Source organism: Balaenoptera acutorostrata, chromosome 3 (assembly GCF_949987535.1).
Source record: "Balaenoptera acutorostrata chromosome 3, mBalAcu1.1, whole genome shotgun sequence".
NCBI lineage: Eukaryota > Metazoa > Chordata > Mammalia > Artiodactyla > Balaenopteridae > Balaenoptera > Balaenoptera acutorostrata.
The window spans coordinates 101,414,975-101,436,097 of NC_080066.1; the positions used below are offsets into that span (position 1 = coordinate 101,414,975).

At 35.5% G+C, this 21,123-nt stretch overlaps 1 protein-coding gene across 1 annotated transcript in view; it reads left to right on the forward strand.

The window, feature by feature from the left end:
- The window catches only part of LOC103000372 (uncharacterized), a 108,185-nt gene extending 93,051 nt beyond the window's left edge, over positions 1-15,134 (forward strand). Inside the window, exon 4 of the mRNA XM_007180439.2 lies at positions 13,823-15,134. Within this exon, the coding sequence (XP_007180501.2) occupies positions 13,823-13,996 (174 nt within the window). The 3' untranslated portion in view covers positions 13,997-15,134. The remainder of the gene's footprint in view (positions 1-13,822) is intronic.
- Positions 15,135-21,123: the final 5,989 nt, after the last annotated feature.

Consider the following 21,123-nt stretch of genomic DNA (forward strand, 5'->3'; position numbering starts at 1 on the left):
GTTTCAGAATTGAGGAAAGACTTCTGATGCAGGACGAGTAAGAAATCCTCACTTAACCATATGGTGTTTTAAACTCAGAAACAAAGATAGCAAGAAGATTTTAAGAGAATATTCTCCTGATGAGAGTGTACATTTATCACCCTTTTCGAAGGACAGTTTAACAATATTTATCCGTGATTAAAGTGTTCATATCTTTTTACCTTGTGATCCTCCTCCTAGAAGTTTATCCTAAGGTTATACTCTGACAACAAGGATGTTGATCTCCATATATTTTATAACAACAATACTTTGGGTACAATTTAAATATCCAACAATAGGAAAGCTAATAAATGAATTATAGCATAATAGTTCCCTGGGATATTATACAGCATTAGAATGGCTGGTATATGTGTATATCTACATTTATTGATAAGGACAGATCTCCATCCTTATCAATAAATAAAGCAGCAGAAGAGCAAATATGTGGTCCCACTCACATAAGGTTACATATACATTTATGTTTATATTTAAGTTGTCTTGGTGTATTGCCCAATGTGGGTGTATATAAATAAAAAAAGGTCTAAATGGACATTGGAATGGTCTAAAAGATTGAAAGTGGTTATCTCTGAGTAGTGGGATTTCAGGGAATTTGAGTTTTCCTTCATATATATTTCTTCAGCGTTTAATTTTTTTTTTTCTTAGGAAGCATGGTTAAACATACATACATCTACACAGGGAATATTCCACATTTCTTAATTCCCAGTATAGTTTTCTTTCCTCAAAACACAAGACCATTTTGATGATATACCATTTGACTGGTATGGATAGGGCTATCCATACAACTATAATTATGCTACACTTTCCTGTATGTTTTTTAATGTATTGATATATAGGAATCATCCTCCATTACCACTCCCAAATGTCAGGTAACTAGTAAATGAATTCATTTTGGTTACCTTATGTAGGTAAAGACTAAGGAAATGTATTCAGAAGTTTAAGAAGAGAAGTACACGGGACTTCCCTGGTGGTGCAGTGGTTAAGAATCCGCCTGCCAATGCAGAGGACACGGGTTCGAGCCCTGGTCTGGGAAGATCCAACATGCCGTCAACAGCTAAGCCCGTGCACCACAACTACTGAGCCTGCGCTCTAGAGCCCGCGAGCCACAACTACTGAAACCTGTGTGCCTAGAGCCAATGCTCCACAACAAGAGAAGCCACCACAATGAGAAGCCCACGCACCGCAATGAAGAATAGCCCCCACTCACGACAACTAGAGAAAGTCCGCACGCAGCAATGAAGACCCAATGCAGCCAAAATTTCATTAATTATTTATTTTAAAAAAGAAGTACAGGGGCTTCCCTGGTGGCGCAGTGGTTGAGAATCTGCCTGCCAATGCAGGGGACACGGGTTCGAGCCCTGGTCTGGGAAGATCCCACATGCCACGGAGCAACTGGGCCCGTGAGCCACAATTACTGAGCCTGCGCGTCTGGAGCCTGTGCTCCGCAACAAGAGAGGCCGCGATGGTGAGAGGCCCGCGCACCGCGATGAAGAGTGGCCCCCACTTGCCGCAACTGGAGAAAGCCCTCGCACAGAAACGAAGACTCAACACAGTCATAAATAAATAAATAAATAAATAAATAAATAAATAAATAAAAGAACGTGAATTTCTTAAAAAAAAAAAAAAAGAAGTACAGATAATTATACCAAAAGACCGTAGTGTTTTTTTTAGCTAAAAAAACAAAACAATGACTACAACACTACACTAATAAAACTGAATGGATATATGAGCATTTACAACTATTTCTGATGTTTCCGTCATTTTTTTAATAAATAATTTTTATAAAGGTCCAAATAGGGCTGAGTAAAATCACAAATAAAAATATTATTGAAGGTAGTATAGTTTTTTCTAAGACGTTGGATAAAATGGAACAATTAATGGTAGTTTTTTTCTTCTCTCAAATGTTTAAGAAAAGTTGAATTTTCAAAGAGTACTTCTTCATGTCACATTCTTAGTGATGATCAAGTTTAAAAAAATCATTGTGGTAGCACTGCCATGGCAGTGAGCACACTGGCATCTGGATCTTGCTTTCTAAATACGACTCCCAAATAAGAAGAACCAGGACTCCTTGAAGAAATGGCTGACTCTATAGCTGAAACAGGGAGGATACAAGATGAGCCTGGAGAGTCTTATAGTGTCAGAAAGTAAGGAAGTGCTCAAAAAACAACAGGATGGAGACATATCAAGTAGACGGGGAGCCATCCCAAACAAGCCTCCAATGATCAAAGCTGGAAAAAAAATTTAGTAACAAAGTCCAAAGTATAAAAATAAATATACATGAGTCCATACTGATATAAATAATTCCCAACCCTCACGTATGCACTGGTCTTAGTAACTCCCTTCCAAAGAACAGAGTATGAAAAGGGAAGAATAGTGACTTTACAGTGAAGAAATCTGGCAAACACTACCTTAATCAAAAGATCAAGGAATATCACCACTGATAAGTTATGTTCATTGCATGTACCCCATTGTATGATGTAATGAGAAGGACAGTTCACCTGTGTGGTATTCTTCCTCAAAACTCATAACTTCAGTCTAATCCCAGGTAAACATCAGTTAAACCCAAATTGAGAGGAATTGCACAAAATGACGCATACTCCTCAGAGCTGTCAAGGTTATAGAAAACTAGAAAAGACTGAGAAACTATCACAGACTAGAGGAGATTAAGGAGATATGATGAACTGAATGCAATCCTGTATGAATCTTGCAACAAAAGGGTGACACTGATGGAAAGACTGATAAAATCTGAATAAAGTCTGGAGTTTACTTGCTATCAGTGTATCAATGTTGGTATCTTCATTTTGATGAGTGTACCTGGTAATTTAAGGTGTTAACATTGGGAAAGACTGGGTGAGGTATATACAGGAAGTCTCTGTATTATCTTTGCAACTTTTCTCTAAATATAAAATTATTCCAAGATAAAAATTTGCTTTAAAAATAAATTAAATCCACTTCACAACTATCAGAATAACTAAATCCAAAGCACCAACACCAAATGCTCGTGCAGATGTGGAACAACAGGAATTCTCATTTATTATTAATGGGAATGCAAAATGGTACAGCCACTTCAGAAAATAGTTTGGCAGTTTCTTAAAAAATTAAATGTACTCTTACCATATAATCCAGCAATCATGCTCCTTAGCATTTACCCAAATGAGTTGAAAATTTACATCCACACAGAAACCTGTACATGGATGTTTATAGCCACTTCATTCGTCATTGCTAAAAATTAGAAGCCACCAAAATGTCCTTAGGTGAATATTTTTCAGCACTAAAAAGAAACGAGGGCTTCCCTGGTGGTGCAGTGGTTAAGAATCCGCCTGCCAATGCAGGGGACACGGGTTCAGGCGGGAAGAGCCCACATGCCGCGGAGCAACTAAGCCCGTGCACCACAACTACTGAGCCTGCGCTCTAGAGCCCACGAGCCACAACTACTGAGCCCGCAGGCCACAGCTACTGAGCCCGCACACCACAACTACTGAAGCCCGCCCACCTAGAGCCCATGCTCTGCAACAAGAGAAGCCACCTCAGTGAGAAGCCCACACACCGCAACGAAGAGTAGCCCCTGCTCGCTGCAACTAGAGAAAGCCCGCGCGCAGCAACGAAGACCCAATGAAGCCAAAAATAAATAAAATAAAAACTAAAAAAAAGAAATGAGCTATCAAGCCACGGAAAGACATTGATCAACTTTAAATGCGTATTACTAAGTGAAAAAAACCAATCTGAAAAGGCTACATACTGTGTGATTCCAATTATATGACAGTCTGGAAAAGGCAAAACCTCAAAGTAAAAAGATCAGTGGTTTCCAGGAGTTCCTAGGGAGGAAGAGATGAATAGGTGGAGCACAGGGGATTTTTAGGGCAGTGAAACTACTCTGTAAGATACTGTAATGGTGGGTACATGTCATTTTACATTTGTCAAAACCCATAGAATGTACACCACCAAGAGTGAACACGAAACTATAGACATTGGTTAATAATAATATATCAATATTGGTCCATCAATTGTAACAAGTGTAACACACTAATCCAAAATGTTAATAGTGGAAACTAAGGAGGAGGGCTTGAGGGGGAGATGTGGGAACTGTGCACTTTCTGCACAATTCTTTTGTAAATCTACAACTGCCTCCCAAAAATAAAGTCTATTTTTAAAAAAATACAAGCAGTCAATCTAAAAGAAAAACAATTGGTGGTAGATGGAAAGATATAGGATACAGCAGGTGTAGTGAAATGCTAATAGTGGTGATGTATATGGATGTTCACTATATAACTCTTTCTACTTTGCGCTGTTTGGCATTTTTCATAATAAATATGGGGGAAAAGTCATTGTGGTTAATATTAGGAGAAAGCTTAGCATAGAAAGGTCAAAATAAGCCTGTGGGATTTAATTTAACTCCATCATGGATTTCTCATATGTTTCTGTACAGAATAGGTAACTTGATTTAATGACCTGAATTACTCATCTAAATTTTGAATCCCAGTCGGCCCTGTCTTCAAAGACCAGTCTAGATTAAACTGCCTTATTGTTTGAGAAATACAGCTAGATATTAACTAGTTAATATTGTTTGAGGAGTACAGCTAGTTAATATTGTCTGCGAAATACAACTCGTTAATACATTTTGAGAAATACAACTAGATGTTAACTGTATGTCATCTCATCAGTAGAGAAAAATGAGCAGTGCTTTGTAGTTTTTGAAACAGTACTGATGACATGGTAGTGTAATCTGCACGACTACTGTGCTGGACTTTGTCAGTGTCCTTGTTATGATTTAGCACTATTTTATTTACTATCCCAAGACATACATTTTTATTACTCGCTACAATATGACAATAACAACAGTTTTGAATGGTACATATTTCTCACTATGAATCTAAATACACAGAATGTTTGCTCTATTCTGAGTCACTACACTGTGTAAAACTAGTGTATTAAAAATAGTATGACATATTTGCATATTTATCTGTATTAAAACCCCCATGAAACAGTTATTGCAGATAAACAGCTGTTGCTTTTTAAGTATCTTTTAAAGGAACCATATTTCCTCTCCTATATAAATTATATGCATTTTCAAATATATCATATGAGCCAAAGGAGTTTCAAAGCTTTAAACAGGAAAACATGCTCTCAGAGGAGAAGAATGTTAAAGGAGAGGAATTGTAAATTTTTAGTCATTGTGGCCAAATGATAAATTTTTAACCTAAAATGATGAACTTGTCCCTTTGCCAAGTCAGATATTATACATTGTAAACAGATAGTAATTCTGGATGCTTCTACAAATTATGGCCATATTTCAGCACGGAGACTGTTTACCTAGTCTACAGAGCACATAAAGAGATGCTGCTTTATATCGATCAAATTACAGAAGAGAAGTCTCCACTTTGTGACTTAAAAGTGGCAAATTCTGTTGTAATGTAAAGAACTTTTTCTTTTAATAGCATTCCCATATCTTCATAAAAGCCAATAGTAGCATTTTTCTTTTTAATTAAAAAGGAAACTATGCCCCTGGAATGCTAGCTACTATCATCTTGTAGTTCCCAGAAAAAGAGTCCCAAACTGAAAAATGATTCTATCAAATTTCATTATTTTCTTTATAATTTTAATATGTACCGAAAGGTTTTAGGAAAACATGTATATTCTTTCAACTCTGACCATATTCAGTTGATTAATATATAATTCAGATACACATGAGAAGTTCTCATTTTAGTATCTGAATTACAGTTTGTTTTAAGGCTTTTAAACATAAATAGTTGAATCAAAGATGTCACATTTCATACTTCAGTTTCACCGTGTTAGCTAAATAAGGGGGGTATTAAAGGAAAGGATTTTCATATATTAAATTAAAAGTTTGTCACTTTGCAGCTCTAAGCCTGTTGAAAAAAAAGATAATTTCTGTCCAATTTAATCAGCAAGAGGTCTTTATTGCCTTAAGTATTAATTGATCAGGTTCTCATTAAGGTCAAAAGTACACTTAGCTGCCCAGAGATGGCCAATTAGCACATTGTCAACCGCGCTTATTTATATTGACTGAACATAATGGTAGTTATTTGACTGTCAAGTCAGAAGGTCACTGAATCTCTTGTACACTTTGCCCTCCAAAAGGGCAACAGTCATTTAGACACGAGAAAGCATTCATAACAAAGATTTAGTTTATTACTTATTGACTTAAATCACTCTTAGAAACAGGTGTTCTATTCTCTTTGGACAAATGATATATCATTTCTTTGTGAAATGCTTGAGGTCCAGTTGAAATCCTGTGGTTGATTGTGTCTGAAGATTTTTGTTCAGCAAGCAGCTTGCACTTGAAACTCTAAATAGCTTTTTTAAAGACCAAACCAGTTCAATGATTATAATCCTTTGCGATATAGACTTTTCTCCTGCTAAGTGACTGCAGCAAGTTGAAACAAGTTGGACACACAGGTGCTGAAATGCCTCTGGGGCACCAGTCTCAAAGTTGAAGGTTAGAACCACATTTGAGTCTCACCTTAATGAGGACATTGGTATGCTTTTTAAATGCACTGGTGCTGCCATAGATATTGGATATTTGCTACAGAACAAAAGAGAAATAAAAATTCAAGGTTATTCATGAACCAGTAATCTAAAATTTCTACCTATAGTCCCAGTGATTTTTATCATCGTATATCATTACACCTAATTTATATAGTGATGATATAACTAGTTGCATTTGCTAGCACTTTATATTTTCTATTTATCCTCTTCCACTTAAATTTAACATCATTCTCCTTTACATTGTTCTATTATTGAATGAAATATCACTGATGATTCCATGAGTTAGATTTTAAGGAGAAAGTATTTTTGTTTAGCACATCACTTTTACAGCTTATCAAATTAGAAACCCATGAGTCAGCCTAGATTCCCCCCTTTACACTCTGCCCTCTCCAAATATGTGTCTCATCAAGCATCACATTCCATCAGTTCTAGTTACTGAATAGCATCAATAGATATAAGTACTTCAACCCACTGCCACTGCCTCAACTTGTTGTCTCTTTATTAAATTGCTGTGATACATTTTGATGGGTCTTCCCAGTGATTCAGTGACCCTCTCGTGGTCTTCTCACTAGACTGGGACTCCTTCAGAGTAGGGTGATATATTTTTATTGTATCCCCAACCAACAGTTAGTGCCTGGCACATACAGGCATTCAGTAAAAATATGCTGAATAAATAAATGAATGACCACAATTAGCTTTATGCTACATATAAATGTAAACCTTGATAGAATTTGCTATGATTTAAGAACTCATTAAATCAAACTTTTTCACTAGTATTAAATTATTAATACTTTCTCAGACTATTATAGGAAGCAATAAATTCATCCATATGGGTAAACCAACAGCATTGACTATGAAGACAGAGTGAGAGCCCAAGTCAAAGGAAAAAGTTACTACCATAATTCTTGAGTAATTAAGCTACCAAGTATATATAGAAAACAAATCCATATACTATCAAAACATGTGCTTTGTCTGTGGTATCATATTAAATAACAGTTACTATTTATTTATTGTGCACTTCTTATACATTAGCTATTGTCCTCTCAAGGACCATGTAATGTAGATATCATAATTGTCATTTTACAGATAAGAAAACTGGTTTCACAGGGTAACTTATACAAAGGCACATAACCCAGGTCTTGCTTGCTCCAAAGCCCAAGTTCTATCTACCACACTAAAGTTTGCATCCTTCTTTAGAACTTTGGACAACCTATTTCACATTATTCAAAAACTTTACTAAATGTTGTATAGAAATGTTTCATATCCATTGTTGGGTTGGGTTGGGTTGGGGAGTGTGGGGGAGATAATCAGAGTCAAAGATGAGAAAAATTACAGTGGAAATGAAAGGTAATATGACTTAGTAGTTAAGACTGCATGGGTTTGACATCGTACAGCGCTACACTTGAGTCCCAGGTCTGCCTTGTACTACCTGCATGACCTTGAGTGAGTGACTTGACCTCCAAGTTTCAGTGCACTAATCTCTAAAAGAGAGATAATAACAGTAACTGCCAATTAATTTGTGAAGATCAAATGAGCTTATGCAGATAAAATGCTTAGCACGGTTTTTACTTAAAACAGTTCTTACTGTGTTATTTCTTTTAGTTATATAAAAGACAGGCAAATAAAGCAGATATTTTATTGCTTTTTTCTCATTTAATGACAGGTTATTGGAGGCTCTATAGTTAAGCAGAAAAAGAAGAAACAAGGTGAATTCACCATACTGAAAGTATGTTGACTTGTGCGTTGTCTACTAATTAATAAGCATTTATGGAATACCTGCTGTGCTAGATGTTGGGGATAATATACCTGATTCTGCAGAACTCATTTTCAGTCAAATTTAAGTAGAAATGCAACACTGATTTATACTCTTACTTAAGAGAAAATTTCAAAATTTTTAAATACAATTCAGCCATTAATATCAGGTTAATCTCTTGTTAGGATATCTTTGGAATGACCACAGTTTGCATTTAATATTTGGTATACAATCTTAAAGGAATGAAATTTTTAGATTTTACTATTTTTAGCATGCCTAGCTCAGTCCTTTACTGCATCCTATTAGATAGTTATTCTAAACTTTTTTCTCATCAACCATTTCTTATTCTATAATAACAACTATGGTTGCTTCCCTAGTTGTTACCTATTTTCTCTATGCTCATCTAAAATAAAGCATGACAGTATGGATTGCCTTTTTTCTTAATCTTTTGGTTTATTTTAAACTAAGGCATTGTATACATTGACTGGAAAAAGAAGGATATTCCTTATTCTTTTTTCGGTTTTTACAGTGTTTCCCATGACTTTCAGTATATGTTCTTGGCTAAACCCCTTCCTTATCATTCATTGTGTTGCTTCTGAAATGGATTCTTTCAGCAAATATTTATTGAACACTCACTGTGTGCTGGGTTCTATGCTGCTGCTCTCATGGAACTTGCATGCTAATAGAGGGGAGACAAAAAATAAACAAGATAAGGGAGATTGAGAATGGAGATAATGATGTAGAGGGAGAAGGAAGTTACAATTAAATAGGGTCCTCACGGATGGGCTCATTGAGAAGTGTCTTTTGAGCAGAGACCTGAAGGAAGTGAAGGATTTAGCCAAGCACATTACTGGAATATGGCAATCCAGGCAGAAGAAACAGCCAGTGGAAATGTGATAAAGCAGAAGTGCTCAAGGTTTGAGGCTTGTTTGAGAAATAGCAAAGAGACTAATGTGGCTAAAGCAAAGTGAAGTTACAAGAGAATGATAGGCAATGCCATAGAGGTAAGAGGAGAGGGTCGGATTTTGCTGGGCCTTACAAGCGGGGAGGCGGGGTAGGGGGGAGGTTTGGGTTTCACTCTGAGTACTGTGGGGAGCCAAGAGGGTTTCGAGCAGAAGACTGACCTGATGTGATTTACATGTTAAGAGTGTCACTTAGGCACTGGCTTGAGCATGGGTCCTACCAAGAGTAGAAGCCAGTGGACCAGTTAAGTTATTTCATTAATGCACATGAAAAATGATAGTGACTTGGATCAAGAAAGTAACATTGAACTTAGTGAGAAGTGGCTGGATTCTGGATATATTTTGAAGGTACAACTGACAGGATTTCTTGGCAGATAGAAAGTGAGGAGTAAAAAAATAAAAAGAAAGAAAGGATTCAAGGATAATTCCAAGGTTTGGGGCCTGAGCAACAGAAGAACATAAAAAGGGTGAAAATCCTACACACTCTGTGCTCCTAATGATTCTATATGTCAACTTTATTTTTTCTTTTTTTTTTAAATTAATTAATTAATTAATTTATTGGCTGTGTTGGGTCATCGTTTCTGCGCGAGGGCTTTCTCTAGTTGCGGCAAGCAGGGGCCACTCTTCATCGCGGTGCGCAGGCCTCTCACTGTCGCGGCCTCTCTTGGTGCGGAGCACAGGCTCCAGAAGCGCAGGCTCAGTAATTGTGGCTCACGGGCTTCATTGCTCCGCGGCGTGTGGGATCTTCCCAGACCAGGGCACGAACCCGTGTCCCCTGCATCGGCAGGCAGATTCTCAACCACTGCGCCACCAGGGAAGCCCCATGTCATCTTTATTTATAAAACAATTTTAACTTCTATTTTACCCTCTGATATGTAAACAGTAGAAATCCAGCCAACTCAAAAGTTCTAACAGCACTTTGAATGCTCTTGGTAAATCTGAAGTACCTATATGTAAATCAGTTCACTAGCTGTCACTTCTGAGGACACCACTACCTCTAGTATTTACTGGACAACATAACATCAACATGAGGATACTTGGAACACACAGAAGAATTAGATGACATGGCCCCTGTCTTTAAGTTTATTGTCTATCTCACCATCTAGGTAAACAGAACTCCAGCTCTCTGCCTGGGTTTGGATCTTAGGCACAGGGCCTGGATGTAGGGGTAGGTGCTTTCAGTTGGTCTCTGTGTGATGTAAAGGGTGGTCCAGGTGAGAAGTTCCAGGTGAGAAGTTCCAGGTGAGATGGCTTTAGGGAAGTGGGAACCCCTGTAAATATTAAGTCCCAAATCAAGGGGTCAGGCTAACCCTAAAAACCAATCAGCAAGAAAAGACCTTCCCCAGGACACTGTGTATATTTGTCCAGTTACCTCAGAAGGCATTCTATCTCTTTTTTTCTAAATATTTAGGAAAAGCCTTGCTGTAGCCTTCAAACACTAACAGCAAGTTTACTGGGAGGTGGGGGAAAGGTGAATACATAGAAAGAGAAATATGAATAGATGTCAATAAGCATAAAATGTGTGGTATCACAAAATTCTTATCTACAGTGAATTGTCTTTATTATGCTTCCTCCTTTTTTATTGTATGGACTTTACTGTCACTTTAGGCAACAACTATTAACAGCATCTCTTTTGATAATTTCAAATTTGTTGATATCTTTTTTCTAAATTTAGTTGAATGCAAAGAAAACCTTTGAAATGCAAATAATTAATCATTTCTCGGGTCTCCAAGAAGGTTTGGGACATGGCAAACCTTGAATCAGTCTTGGAAAGAATCATCTAATTCCAGTAAAGTTTAGGAATCCCAAGTCTAATCCTCAGACAGATAAGGGCTAGCTGGACATGAAATACAAACTGTGGCCAAGTTTAATTTTCCCAAATCAGATTTTCATGAAACATTTTCATTTCTTTGAGTGAGACAAATGAATTTTTCTAATATTTTATAATCCATTGTTAAAATTCAAGTAAAAATAAGTCTACAGTCAAATATAAATTACTTTGTTATGTTTAATTTTAGATAATCCTCTTCTCCTTTCTTTGGCATTAGAACAAATTGCAGTTACTGAAGCCCGAAGATTATAAAGCACTATTTAAGCATTCATGTTTGATATCAAGATTAAAGGAGAATACAAAGACTAGCATTAGAGGATAAAGTTTCTGAGACCAGATGGGGCAAGTTTAAAAAGGTTTTAGGGAGAAAATACAATAATCAATTTTAGAAGGAAAGGAGGGGAGATAACATATTTTAGCAGTAACTTAGGCTTTTAGTACAAAGGATATTATTGGGTCTTTGTAATTGAATATAATAAAACACTTTGCCCTTTAACATAAAATCATATTTCCCATATGTATATGAGTACACTTCTCTGAGACTAAGCAAACTGTTTGTAAAACAGGAATTGAATTGAAGAGGGATCATATTCTTTTAAATAACTTTCCTCAGCCCTTTCATCAGAGAGTATGAGTCAGCCTAGGGCACTCAGCACCAGGACAGACCCTACCTGCTTGTATTTCTTTTGCTGCAGAGCACAGGCCCATAATCCTGATTAAACATTTATACGTCTCATTCGTCCATCTACTCAAGTTGACCTCTAACAGAATTCTGGCTGTTTTTCTCTCCATTTCTGAAGAGAATTTTCATTTTAAACTCTTCCAATTTAACAGAGGGAAAAGGTTAAAAAGAAAGTCAACCTACACCCCCCATTCAAAAAAAAAAATCATCCACAGTTTCCCACTGAATTGGAGCCAAAATCTCTGCCAATTTTGCTCTCATATATCCAAGTTGTACCCTGACCCTTCATATGACCAGTGGGGCTTGTTACAAAAGCTCTCTCTGGGCGCCTTTCTAAAAGTGCTATCTTCGTCCATATTTCAAAACACTCACAGATATTTTATCATTAATTAGTATTCATATTATGTCTCAAACAATCTGTTCACGAACAGGGGAAGTGAACTAGTTGAACAGCTCTTCTGTTTGTCTAGTGATTAACATGGATGATGTATGTAGTGCCGAAGACCTTTTAAGGCAGGAAGCAGTCAAATGTTGGGTAGGTAACTCTTGGAACATTTAGAAGCTTACCTGTTTTGGAGGCTGGACCTCTCCAGAGAAACCAGACTTGGCAAACAGGATGGGGAGACACAGGCCCCTTTAAAAATAGACCCATGCCTCTTTGATTCACAGCATCCTGGATTTGCTTTTCATCATGTTAACATGCCACTTGGGAGCTGGCTGGACTCCCTTGTTCAGTGACATATATTTCATAGTGTTTTTTTTTTTTTTTAAACCCATTTGTTCTTTCACCCACAACATGCTTTGCATTTCTCTTTCAAATTTGAGGGTGTATATATAGATTGATCAAAACAATATTTTTAACATTCCAAACAATTTAGAAAGCTGGTGGATGGGTGTCAGTTAATCTATTATGTTCATCTTTTCCTCCTCCCCCTCTTCAGCTGCTAATCTTAGAACTTGTGTGCCAAATTGTGTAAGATATTCTTCCAATAGCTACATGTGTGACTCTTTTGTGAGCTCAACAGACAGTTATGAGGACAGATTTGGAGTTGCATATGGGACTGTCACATGGTTTGATTGCCTTGTCTTCCAGGCACTGAGATTTCTTTTCACTGAGCTTTAATATTGAGGAATTTTTAGTTATGATAAAAGTTCAGCAAAGTCTCTATTAAATTATTTATACACCTCAAGAATGGAGAAGAAAAAAAAAGTTTTTACTCACCACCACTCTGTATTTGGCATCTATATATACTTAACAGTTCCTATGTTTAATTTTTACAGTAGTGAAAAAAATTCGCAGAATTTTTATGAAAATCAGAGCGTTAAGAGCCTTTATTATCCTCCTTGCTCTTTTGGAGCAAGATCTAGTAGATGTCTCGACAGAAAAGAAAGCAGATGCTTTGTAAAATGGTCTCATATAATTCATGTCCAATTATAGAGGATGATTTGTAGGAAAATGTGATCTATCAACTGTTAGGAGCCAAAAATCCTATGTCTTTAGTCTCTGAAATGGTAAGGTGCAGATACCTTTATACACACATATTGAAAACCCTCTTTCAGGACCCAAACACCACAGCCCTTCATCCCATTGAACCATAGTGCCACCCTCGAGGGACACACAGCCTTACAACAAGGTCTTTCTCCTAATCTTATTTCAAATACTTTTCAAGAATGAACAATGTCCTAGTGATAGCTGCATCCAATGAATGAAGACATATAATATTATAAAAGCATTAATCACATATACTTGTGTTAATTTCACCCTGTAAAACAAATACAATGGTTAATTATTCAGAGCTGCACCTTTATTTGCTTCAGTCTTAATTCAGAAATATTAATGATGGCTACCATATATTGATTTGCCTCTGTGAGACTAAACTCTATAAAACGGATGTTTTACATACATTACTCCTAATCCTCAGAATAACACACCAAAGTAGGTGTTATTATTATCTCCTTCTTCCCAGTTAAGTTAGAACTCAGAAACAGCTTGAATGAGGATAGAAGTATATTTTCTTTTTTCACACTTTAATTTCCTTTTCCTGTTTTAGGTTGGAGAAGTCATGTACCCTGCTGGGCAAATTGCACTAATACCTAGCACAATGAAACTTGTGAGTGGCAGAATACAAACAGAAGCTCCCATGTCCTTGAGCCACACCCTGAAAATTCTGGAAGCTCTGCATAGAGGCACTGGACTTCACCACATTCTCATGGCTCACTGTTAACATAACAGGCAGCAAGTTCATTGCGACTGCTCTGGATACCTGGCAGAAGAACTTACGGACACATAAAGAGGTACCTAGAGTACCTATTTTATTTCTAGTCTACAGAAGAGCAATTTATGAAGAGGTTTCCTCCAGACAATATCAAGTCTTTCTCAGTGTATTTCATAAGGGTTTGAACTAAATCCATAATAAGATTTGATTGAGCTGTTACGTTCTGCCTCGTAAGTGGCAGTGCACAACTGAGAAAGAAAATTGCTTAATAGAAAGTTATAGTCATCACTAACTTTATCTTAATTCTCCAAAGCAATAAGTTAAGAGTTCTATAAGAGCAGCTTAGAGCTCTTAGAAAATGTTGAAAAATACTCTGTTTAGAAACATTTCTGCTCATATGTCACACCGTACTTTCTGGGGATGGGCATTTATTTTTCTGATACTTTGCTCACTTAGGGTAAGTTTTATCGTGTGTCTCCAAGGACGTTTTAAAAGGGCCTTATCTATCCATTCTTCTAAAATATTTGACAGAAATTCTATTTTTCAGCATGAGATCTGTACCCTGGTTTGGGGTTGTAACTCCTAGTTATCCCACAGACATCAAAAGCCATTTCTGAAATATATTGAATTTAGATCAAAGCATTATTTATACAGTTGTGTCATCAGAAAGTAATGGGCTGTTTAAATGAAAAATTGATTAAGCTGATGACTGGAATTTATTCTAGGAAGAACTTACAAGAATCTGTTCTTTCTTAACGTTAAAAGTTATACGGACAATACAATCATTATTTGCAGGTGACATTGTCTACCTAGTAAATGCATGAGACATGAGAACCAGTAAAACTAGTAAGAGTTTTAGTAAGTTTAGAGTTTAGTAAGATTGCTAGGTATGAAGAAAATTCTAAAAATCTTTTACTTTCTAAATATCAGCAATTACCAATTTAAAAAGATAATGGGAGAAAAAGACGCAATGTACAGTAGCATCAAAACCTATAAGAAATTTCAGGACCTCAATAAAGAAAACCATAAATCTTTATGGCAAGATGAAGCTTTAAAAAATTGGAAAGGTATACCATATTTATGAATAGAAATGATTTAAAGATACCTGTTTTTTTGTATTTTTATTTTAAAAATAAATTTAATTTCATTAAAATCAAGTCTCATAGGGAATGTATTTAACATAATGATTCTGAAATAGATATGGAGAAATAAAGCAGGCAAAAATAGACTGGAAATTTTTACCAAAAGAAGAAACTGAAAGGGAAAGAGGAGTACAGAGGAAGAGGAAGAATAAGAAAACCTTACACTGCCAGATATTAAAATATAATGTAAAGATCCAATTAAAATCATGTAGCATTGGTACAGTAACAGATAATAATCAGTGTCTCAAACTGGAAATTTCTCTTAAAATTATGTGCTTTCATATTTGTAGAGGTGGGAGTGTTTCTTTAGCTCCAGCAGGAACACAGAGGTCATGTTGCCTGTTGCTGATTTGGCAAAGCTTGGTTTGGCGATGCCTCGTTTTCCATGAATGAGCCTGCTCATTGCTGCCTCTACTAACAAGGTGGAGTTTGCTAGCCGTCCCCACGAGCTGCCTCTTACTCTGATTATGACTTGGAGTTTCTCCGAATCCAGTAGGGTCTAAGGCTTGCATATCTGAGAGCCTTTCCTCTGCACATGACTCATGGGGTCTGTAGAATTCTTATGAAAGTTGCTTTCTTTGTGCTTTATTTAATTTTTGCTGTGGCTGACATATGTGAATTTGAGCTATTGCACAGATTCCCTCCCGCCTCCGCCCTCAGTGGCTTCATTTGGTATTCAATGCCAGTTAAAAATAAGACAATATAAACTTCTATATTATTTAAGCTAAACTTAAGTTTTGATATAGAGTGAACACATTTATTAATAACGTATTTCTTCTTACGTATCCACAGATGTGGGTTCCAATTTGGAAAGAGTTTCACTAAGGAAAGTTTGTAGAATATTTTCATTGTGGCTAAGGGGCAAAATAAATATTGGTCATCTTTATAGATTTTGAAAAATAAAGTGATTTCTAGGCAAGCCAACCATACCCACCTTACAACTAAATGTAACGCAAATTACCATATCAAACAGAAAATTTGAGTGTTCCAGTTAGTGGTATTTAGTTTCCTGCTTATTAATGTCAATTTAAGTGCCGCTTAGAGTAATTTGCTACAGAATCATTGTATGTCATTATTTTGCTGTTGGAAGAGATTACATTTTTAGCTAAGAAGGAAATGAGTTTGGGAAAGATCATTTTGCCAAGTTGAAATTTATGGCCAGGACTGTAAGATATGAGAAATATATCTAGTTTTGCTTTAACAATGACTTGCTATCAGAAGTTAAGTGATCATTTTATAATTCTCTATAAAGTGAAAGAAAGGTGTTTTTAATTTAATTACCCATGCCTGAAAGGATATTTGAGTATATTCTTATTGGAATAATTAGTAATTGGAACATATCATAATAAGCTATTATATTCTTTCCAGAAATTTTTTGGTTCTTTGGTTTTCTTTGAAGGTGCTAGGAGAGTATACAGACTGCCATAATATTATTCAACATACTGATACTTCTTAGGATCGTAATGTTGGTTGTTAAAACTTTACTAAATTGACTTGACAGTTTCAAATTAAGTATCATCTTGTGTTTTTCCTTTCTACATATCTTTTTAATGACAGTGTCGTATAATATGATGGTTTTATGAGTGGTTTTGGTATCTCATTCATCAGAGTAATCAATGGGGAAAGGAGCCATATGGGTTGTAGTTCATTTGTATTGGATAGGACAGATGGCATTATTGATAGATGGAAATATTCCAAATATTTATTGTATAATGATATCACAAGGACTCTGACTTCTGAATTTTAATGCTTTAATTTCTACAGTAACTGGCAAAGTGAGTAATTTATTCAGTTGCCACGTATCCATTTAATGATATCAATATGTGAATTGTAGCATTAATTACCTTTCAGTTAATACTGCATTTTATATGATGGGTATTTCTTTTTCTAAGCCTTTTGTGTTTACTTATCTGATTTCTGACCAAGCTATCAGTTTGGTCTTGAGGATTTTAAAGTTGAAAGCAATATTTGGAGCAGACAGTATGTAAATATAGGATGCAGAAGTGAGCAAAGTGAAGATTCAGTAATGGTTCTCTCCCAGTATCACCTCTGTCCTGTGGGAGGCCAAAGGGAAAAGGTACCCTTAAAGAATCTTTACATTTGCCTCTTGCATAAGTTTTTACTCTCAATAGATTTCTTAAAATTATGTTCTAATATAACCATAGACAAAAGGACATAAGGATATAATTCAGGATCTACTTATATTTTATTACCTCAATTTGAAATTGAGTTATTCCAGGAAGGGTTACTGCTGGATGGTTAATACACCATCCTCTCAAATGTTTGACACCATTCCAGAATCACATTTGCACTACTAGAAATAAATGAAATCCAGTGAAAAAGAGGTCTTCACTTTTTACTTTTGTATTTTATATTTTTGTATTCTTTAAATGCATACTGAATGCATATAGTCATGCCTTACTTTTGCAATTGCTAAGTTAAAAATGATAGTTTGAGTCATTCTAAAACTTCTGTTGCCATGGTTTTATTTTTAAAATACTATCAACCCCTAGTATTGAAGACCTACTATGTATTTAAACACTGCTGGGAGCTCTCTGATATTACCTCCAGGTTACTTACTATTTTACTTAGGAAGTAATGTAAATTCCTTGAGTAGTGACCTTTTTTACCAAACTAAAAATTAGGACACATTGTCCAACAGTGTTTTGTTTTTTCAATTTGTGAATTTGTTACTGCGAAAAAAATTACAATGGTATTAAGAACTAAAGATTATTTACATTTAAGTTATAAATTTATCAAGTTACCTCCAATACTGACTGACACCACTAAATTCCCAGTATCCAGCTCACTGCCTTGCACATGTCAAATTCAATGTTTGTTGATTGCATAGTGATAAACAAGGTAGGATAGTTTACATCCATAAAGATGATTGGAAATAGAGTTTAATTATATGCTTTCAAAATGATAGTGTGATCCCACTAACGAAATAGAAGCTTTATACTAAATTTTGATAAGATCAATCTTTTTAAAAAGTTCTTATAGAAATAGACAGTGTAATTATATTGGAAGAGTAAGTTGACCAAGCTTTATTTAGTCAAAATATGTAATAGTGTGCGGTGGGTCAAGAGGACAAAACAACTTAGACCTATCCAGAGACATCCCATTCAAACAGACTGTCTATGTATGATTTAGGGCAAAAACTTCTTGCATTCTTACTGCCCTGGCAAGTACAAATGGACCAAATACATCCTGATGATCCCAGATTTCTCCAACACTCTAGGACAATTTCAGAAGCATTGATGAAAATGGCATAGATAATATTCTGATAGAAATCTCAGGACCAATAATAAACCAAGAAAAAGGCTGGCACTAACTGAAGTGATATGGAATTTTAAATATTCTACATATATTTACTGTTCCTTTAAAAAAAGTCAAAGTCTCAGTAAAATAAAATGCATGAATATTTTGTTGTCACTAAAGCCTTCTATTTCCTTTATTTATGGAACAAAATATATGAGTGCTTTCCAGTAAAATTTGGGAATAATTTTTAATCTGAACTTTGTATCATATTTGCAGCCTTGAACCTTTGCTGATCTTTTCTCACTTTTCTCATTATCAGTGTTTGTTTCTCTCCCTCTCTCCTTTCTCCCTTTATACTCTTTTAGGCATTGAGAGACAGAATTAAAAACTGACAGACAAATCAGCTATTACTTTGAATCTCCAAACAGGAAAACTTCCTCTCAGGCAACACTGCAAAGTATAGTCATATTGTTATGTGATTATTGTTATTTTAGGAAGATTTTATTTTTCTCTTCTTATTTTAAATTTTATATATTTGGAGAAATTTTGTTATATCTTTCCATTGATGGAAAGTCTAATTACATTTATAGTGAATGAATGACTCTCTTCACTGTATTTTGCTAGAGATTTTTCTCATAAAAGTTCTTATCCAGACTTTTGGGTATGACCCATCCTCCCCCACCCCCCCAAAAAAGATTATACATTCCTAAAAGTAAGACATGAAGAGTAAACCTCAGAATTTAATTTGTGTTCCTGTAATTTCATATGACCCCAAGTTATTTAGAGACAAACAAAAGATATTACAATTATGTTTTAAATAAGCAAGGCCTGTGTGGAAGCAACTTTTTTTAATAATGTTTTAAGAGCACCAGAATATTTATCCAGCTAATCTTCTTTAAAGATGTAATGCTCTTACAGAGGAAATAAAATAAAGGTGCTCAATAATAAATTTCTAAATTTAGTCCTGAGCATTCGGACTTTGATTTAATCAAATTTATCAGAAAAAAATAATTTTCCAGGCAACCCACTTAATTTCTGAAGACAGGATAACAGTAACTGATCATGCTAGTGAATAAAGAAATAAATGTTGCCATACTAAGGCAATATATAAGCTGAAGTTATTGAACAAAAGCAGCCTGTCAACTACAGTACGTTTAAGTACAGGAACGATTGATGTTTGCCAAATGTCAAATCAGAGAGAAGAAAAATGTTTTCAAGCTTAGGAGATTGCCAACAATGAAAGGGAAAATAAATAAAAATTTAGAGATACAATATTGTTTTACCTTGTCAAGGAAATGTTAATTGAAATCAGGCCTCCTTTTTGAAAAACATAATGTAAAATTTCCACCAAAAGACTACTCAGGAGTCTGAAAATTAATGCAAAAGTAGAATTTTAAAAGACACAAAGTGATGGCTGACATTGACAAAAATTGTGCTGTTAGATTATCAAAAAGCTATGCCCTAGATTTCATTGTCAATGATCTCCTACAGAATAATTAATATAATCGGTTATGTTTTAAAAGAAAACTAGGAGTTCTGAAAAATGTCGACATGAACCATGTGAGACTTCATCATGAATTCAATAGTTAAAATACACAGGTTTCTGTTTATTTCTTCTGCGTTATCAGGTTTATGACATTTATTTGGTAGCTAGATATTGTTTTTTTTTTTTTTTTTTTTTTTTGAATCTTCTAATTTGCACTAGTTCAGTGCATATTTTGATATGGTTGAGGATGAAGATTTTGATACGTTTGAGGATGAACTTCAGTGTAGTTGTTATCTACTATTGTAATTTACAAGGTAAAATGTAAAGACTGGCTCTCTTTAACAACTTAAATTTCTCAATGTCTTATAGTTTAGGGCTTCTTTGTTTTTTTTTTTTCTTTTAAGTTTTTATTTATTTTTATTTTATTTATTTATTTATGGCTGTGTTGGGTCTTCGTTGCTGTGCATGGGCTTTCTCTAGTTGCGGCAAGCGGGGGCCACTCTTCATCGCGGTGCGCGGGCCTCTCACTATCGCGGCCTCTCTTGTTGCGGAGCACAGGCTCCAGACGCGCAGGCTCAGTAATTGTGGCTCACGGGCCTAGTTGCTCCGCGGCATGTGGGATCTTCCCAGACCAGGGCTCGAACCCGTGTGCCCTGCATTGGCAGGCAGATTCTCAACCACTGCGCCACCAGGGAAGCCCTAGATATTGTTTTGAATGTGCAATGATTTATTAAAAGACAGCTCGCTCATGATCCATGTTAAGAACATGCAGTGCATTCAAATAACTAGGTAACGTTAGGCCTTTCACCTCCGAGCATATGTTTCATTTTCCTAAGGTTGGGATTAAATTGAGATTTTGTATTCATTTGAAGTATAATTGTAATGAGAACATTTAACATGGGTCAAATGGAGAATAGTGGCACCCTGGAAGTGCTTAGAAATCATTTGCCTTTTTTATACATTGTTCCACAGTAGGATTGAAAAAGATTACCACTCCCTGTTTAACGATGTTATATTGCTCTATCTGTGAATCTAATGAAATCTTTGACAGAAAAGAGCACAAATTTCTCAAATGGATTTTAGAAAATAAGAAGGCATCTGAATCAAATAATTATACATTTGAAATACATGAGATACTGTTAACAATCTTTATCTACAGAAAGTCAGAGATATGTATATATATTTTTTAACTCTTAATGTTTCCTTTTTATTCCCATAATGGAAAGTGGGGGAAAATTGTATTTTAT